Source organism: Diabrotica undecimpunctata, chromosome 5, assembly GCF_040954645.1.
Source record: "Diabrotica undecimpunctata isolate CICGRU chromosome 5, icDiaUnde3, whole genome shotgun sequence".
Lineage (NCBI taxonomy): Eukaryota > Metazoa > Arthropoda > Insecta > Coleoptera > Chrysomelidae > Diabrotica > Diabrotica undecimpunctata.
This window is the reverse complement of record NC_092807.1, coordinates 152736944-152742943: the sequence shown is the minus strand read 5'-3', so window position 1 is coordinate 152742943 and position 6000 is coordinate 152736944. Positions and strand designations below refer to the sequence as shown.

The 6000-nt window shown below is 34.2% G+C and overlaps 1 protein-coding gene across 1 annotated transcript; it reads right to left on the bottom strand.

Moving 5' to 3' along the window:
* Positions 1-2905: 2905 nt before the first annotated feature.
* On the bottom strand, positions 2906-3171 carry LOC140440842 (drosomycin-like). Its single transcript, XM_072531203.1, has one exon. The coding sequence runs from the start codon at positions 3157-3159 to the stop codon at positions 2959-2961; it is 201 nt and encodes a 66-aa protein (XP_072387304.1). The 5' UTR covers positions 3160-3171; the 3' UTR covers positions 2906-2958.
* Positions 3172-6000: the final 2829 nt, after the last annotated feature.

Genomic DNA, 6000 nt, shown 5'->3' with positions numbered 1-6000 from the left:
GAATACTAATAAACGGTGAATGGTTGAATAACATTAGATATGCAGATGACACTATAGTTTTTGCCGATAATCTGAATGACTTACAGATATTAACAAATCGCATAACAGAAGTCAGCAACAGATACGGACTAGCTCTTAACATAAAGAAAACCAAATTTATGACAATTAGTAAAAAACCAATACTAAACGCTCAACTTACAATCAACCAACAGAATATCGAAAGAGTCGAGCAATATACATATCTAGGCACCAATTTAAATAGCCAATGGGACCACTCAACAGAAGTTAAACAGCGAATAATAAAAGCAAAAGCAGCATTCGTTAGAATGAGAACTATTTTCAACAGTCGAGACATATCATTAAAAACAAAATGCTGTCTATTGAATTGCTACATATTCACAGTTCTGCTCTACGGAATGGAAGCATGGACACTGACTGTTGCATCTATGAATCGGCTCGAAGCTTTCGAAATGTGGTGTTATAGGCGCATCTTACGTATATCCTGGGTTGACAGAGTTACTAATGTGGAGGTCCTGCGTAGAATGGGGAAAGAATGTGAAATTCTCATGACCGTCAAAACTAAAAAGTTGGAATATCTAGGTCATGTAATGAGAAATCAAGAACGTTACGGCCTTCTGCAGCTGATTCTCCAAGGGAAAGTAAATGGTAAGAGAGGACCGGGAAGAAGACGCATTTCCTGGCTTCAAAATTTGCGAAACTGGTATAACACGACTACCACTGAACTGTTCCGCGCTGCAATAAGCAAAGTGAAGATAGCCGTGATGATCGCCAACGTCCGGAACGGATAGGCACTTTAAGAAGAAGAAGATATTTTGTATACACACTTTCCATAGAATCAGATTTCTACCTTTAAATGGGCTTAAGTTATGAATGTTTTCAAAAAATGGTAAATTTTATCGTTTTTTTCGACTTTTCTAACAAAAAATTCAGTTTTATAAGTAAGGTTTTATAAAAATTATTTTGTTTATTTTTTGATTTTTTGATTCTCTACACATGCTTTATTATCAATTGTTATATTAAACTACTAATAAATTAAGATTTCGCACAAAAAAAGGAAAAATTACAACTTTTGTGGTATAAAAGTTTTAGTAAGTTTTAATTTATTCCTCCTATAAGTTATATTAAATTAAAAGTTAAAACTTTTAAAGGGTTTTTACTCTGATATTTAGTGACTCAAAACATGTACACCTAGACACTGATGATGGAACATGGATTCCGAAAACGTTTTGTCTTCATGACATAGCCCGTTTGGGTTTTTTAATTTATATACCTTTTATAAAGGATTTTAATACACAGGATTTAAATATTTTAGTCTAAACAATGCCTCCATTTCTGCTAGAGTCGTTATGAAATATCTTGGGCTGCATTTAGACCAAAAGCTCACCTAGAAGCAACACATTTTTGCTAAGGAACTCAGCTCAATATAAAATTAAAACAAATGAATTGGTTTATTGGCACAAAGTCACAACTGCCATTGGAGAACAAAATACTGCTTTAAAAAGTCATACTAAAACCAATATGGACTTACGGTGTAAAACTCTGCTTTCAATTAAAAACACTGCGTATGATAGCCAATGCCCCATGGTATGTGAGCAATGCAACCATCCACAATGACCTAGGAGCTTCTTCTTCTTCAAGTGCCCTGTCCGTTGCGAACGTTGGCTATTAACATGGCAATTCTGATCTTATTTGCGGCGCTTCTGAATAGTTCGACCGATGTGAGCCCGAACCACTTCCTCAGATTTTGGAGCCATGAGTGTCTTCTCCTGCCTGGCCCTCGCTTACTGTCTATTTTTCCCTGGACAATCAATTGCAGTAGACGGTACTTATCGTGTCTCAATATGTGGCCTAGATATTCAAGCTTTCTTTGTTTAATTGTATTCACGATTTCTTTCTCCTTTCCGATTCTTTGGATTACCTCTGTGTTGGTGACATGTTCGGTCCAGGATATACGAAGAATGCGTCGGTACACCCACATTTCGAATGCTTCTAGTTTTCTCGTGAGCGTCTCCGTCAGCGTCCAGGCCTCCACACCATACAGTAAGATCGGAAAAATGTAGCATTTAACTAGACGTAGTTTTAGGGGAAGAGACAAATCCCTGCTTATGAGGAGCTTTTTCATATTGCTAAATGCTGCTCTAGCTCGTTCTATTCTCGCCTTAATTTCTGTGGCCTGTTCCCATTTTGCATTTACGTTGGTGCCAAGGTACACATAAGATTCTACATGGTCAATTAGTATGTTACTTATCCGTAACTGTCGAGCAGGCTGTTGCTTCCTGCTTATCAGCATCCACTTTGTCTTCTTGAAGTTGAGGCTCAGGCCGTATTCCTCACTAACTGAATAAACTGACCTAGGAGCAGTAACCGTAAAAGATGTCATATGACTTCAAGTTAGCAAGACCAAAATTCGTAATTCAACGCACCACAGCCAAACTATCAGTGAATTATATGAGCCACCAATGGAGGAACGAAGACTGAGGAGGACTTGGCCAGAAGACTTGGTTACATAGGTGAAAATGAAGAACTGTCGCCGAACTTACAGAAATTAAGTCAATATTGTCATAACAGTTACTAATTACTCAATGAACTGTATATGAGTAGAATGTAAATTTGCATTTAAAAAATAAAAAAAAACTTTGTTAAAGAGCGTTTGATATTTTGGGCTATATTGATTTAAAAAAATTTTCACTATTTTTGGTAATATGTATTCTGGAGTGTGAGAAAAAAATAATATGAAACTATCGATTTAAAAATTCATCTAAAACAAAAAATACTACAAATTAACATTGTCTTTAAAATTAAAACCCTATTTAATATAAACTAGAAAAATCTAGAAACTATAATCAAAATTAAGGTAATATACAAATGAAACAAAATATAATTATTTTAAATAAAATTTATTAATATGTGAGGTTAACATAATAAATTATAAGTTATTTAGCATCCTTCACACCAACATTTAAGACTTGCACTACAATGTCCTCCACCTATTCCTTCTTCATGGCATACTCTACGGCAAGCTTCGTTGTCCCATACTGCGCAAGGTCCTCCATATCTTCCAGACAAGCAATCACCAAATGCTAGCTCGGTACCAATGGTAATAATTAGAAGAATTGCAAAAATTATATATCCCTTCATTTTTAGAATAGATTAATATATCAATTACGCAAGTAGTACAGTAGACTATGAACAGTGCAAATGCTGAATGATCAATATGACAGAAAATAAATATTTATATAACCCAAAAACAATTAGATCCTTTTTAAGAACTCGCAATATAGCTACTATTAAATATTTCCTAATTATACAATTTTACTTAATATTTTGTATTGGAATTACATAAATACCAAGTTCATAAAACAGCTAATAATTACTTTTTGATAAGATTAAAGTGAATTAAAGCCAAATTAGTTTTACCACATTTTTTTCGTATTATGTAGTATCAAATATATTTGTCTCTATCTAAAAAAAAATACGTCGTTACGTATTGTCACGTATTAGGTTGTATTTGATAATAAAAATTGAATAGAATAGAATAGAAATATGCTTTATTATCACTGAAAATTGTACAATTTTATGGACAAAGCTTACAAAAAGTAAAAAAAAATAACAATAGCAATTAAAATTTACTAAAATTACATAAATTGTCAATATCACAGAATAACAAAATAAAAGATAATAAAATATACAATCCATTGCAAAATTTAAATCGCAAATTGCATAATAGAACCTTACGAACTAGTTTATGAATAAGTTGCTGCATATATTAAAAATTTAGTTGCTTCTCTTCCACCGAAAAAAACTCTTCCACCGAATAATATGGTCTTTCAGATAGATAGGTCTTTTGTCAATTAACAGAACTTAAGGAAAGAAGTTGTAGATTTAAGTTGCAAAGGGAGATGGTTGTACAATTTTTTTGTCTAATATAATATAGATTTCTTTACTAACTCAGTGGACGGGATCGGTAAATACACATCAAAGCTTGAATCGATGTGAATGGACCATTTAAGGTTGCTGTCTATAAAAATACCCAGAAATTTTACAGAATCAACGATACTGATTTGGATGTTATTAAGAACCAAGGGTTAAAGAGCCCCTTTAAGGATAACGCTAAGTACTGTTTTATCCATGTTAAAAGACTGGAAGTTGCAAAAAACATGGAAGTTGCTTCCATAAAGTCCTCATAGACACACCGTCTCAGGACTAGCAACTTCAACGTGGAGTCATATGTCGCCATGTTACCTAATTCAACGGTAACTTTAACATCTTAATATTTTATAAGAAATACTGTCAACCAAATGTAACTAATTATTTGTTAACGGGTTTTTACCCATATATTTAGTGGCTATATTCATGTACTCCTAGACACTGATGATGGAATGATGGATTCCGAAAACGTTTTGTCTAACATAGCCCGTTTGGGTTTTTAAATATATACCTTTTACAAAGGATTTTAATTAATTGTTTATTATCAAGTTCATTTGAAAGTAATAAAAGGATTTTAGGTTTCTAATTATCTTTAACACGTTAACGACCGGGGTATTTTGGCTTACCTTTACCCCCGGCCCATGTACTTTTTTTTGCAAAGTAGGCATAATATAGTGTAGTTTAGTTTATATGGGTCCATATGTACCAAATCTGAGCGCACGTAAATTCACTTAAAAAATACAGAATTGGAAAAAAATTCAATTTATTTAAGTTTTTTTGTCAAAGAAACGAAACGGTTATTAAAAAAACATTTAAGGCTAACATAATTGTGTTGCTCTTGACATCCCATGCAAGTTGTGGAAACCACAACGCTGCCACGTCTGCCACGCTTTTGAGTTTCTACCAAACTTTGCGCAACTGTTTCATTTCTTTGTGTATCTCCATTAAGCCCAAGCAGTGAAGTTACCAAAGCCTCATGGAACTGCGTAAAGTTATATTGTTCATTTCTTATTTCGTTGAAAAGGATAAAAACATTTCGAAAATAATTTTACGGTACCATTTGACACCTACAAAAAAAAGTTTTTTATTTACCTTTAACATACCTTTTCTAATTGTTGATGCATATGCCGCTTTTTGGTCAGAGACGTCAATAAACGACTTAACTGAATTATATTTCAGAATTGTAAAAGGTTTTCTAACAATGCCTCTCATCATCTTTGGCTCGACAATCCTCTGTGGATCTTAGCCTGCTCTAAGATTCGTCGCAATTCTGTTCGGTTTCTGGCAACATGTTGCCATCTTCTGATTTTTAATATCCGTAAGTCGGTTTCAACTCCATCTAACCACCTAATTCGCGGTCGGCCTTTGCTTCTTCTTCCCACAGGTGTTCCTGTGGTTAGCTTTTTAGCAATCGTATTTTCTGGCATTCGTATTATGTGTCCAGCCTATCTGGACAGGCAACTAGGAGAGGCAACAATGCCTCTCCTAGTGTTAATATCTCGGAATTCTGAAACGCTTTTTGTAGTAAGGAATAAAACGTCTCGCTTATCCTTCCAGTTACCCACAACCACTTTTGTATTACTTTGTAATACGCTCATTTCTCCTATTTTCAGTTTGGCCTCTGTTACTGGTTTTGGATTGTATTTGCAATTTTTTCGTAATGTTTCAATTAAATGAGTCTTTTCTGAGTTCAGTTTATGAGCTAAGCTCACGCTTGGGTAATAATTGTTAGTGACCAATGTTCTTCCAGAATTTAGTAAAGCATACATCAGTTGCGTAACTACATCTGTGGCAACAGGGCCAATATTTGGTCGTTCGGATTTGCCACCATAAACTTTGACTGCATATGTATAACCACGATCTGTACAAAGCTTAAGTAGTTTCAGACCATATTAAATTTATGTTTCTTACCGGGAATATACTGCCGGAACCCAAGTCGCCTACGAAACGGGACCATCTATTCGTCGATACAAACGTTTTCTTTGGGAACGCGTAACTTTTGAAAATTAATGTTCATTATCTCTACTAGCGCATTTGTATAGATGCAATAAT

Bases quoted from the DNA above. Each gene is read 5' to 3' on its own strand.
- LOC140440842 (XM_072531203.1), bottom strand. From the start codon at position 3,159: ATGAAGGGATATATAATTTTTGCAATTCTTCTAATTATTACCATTGGT.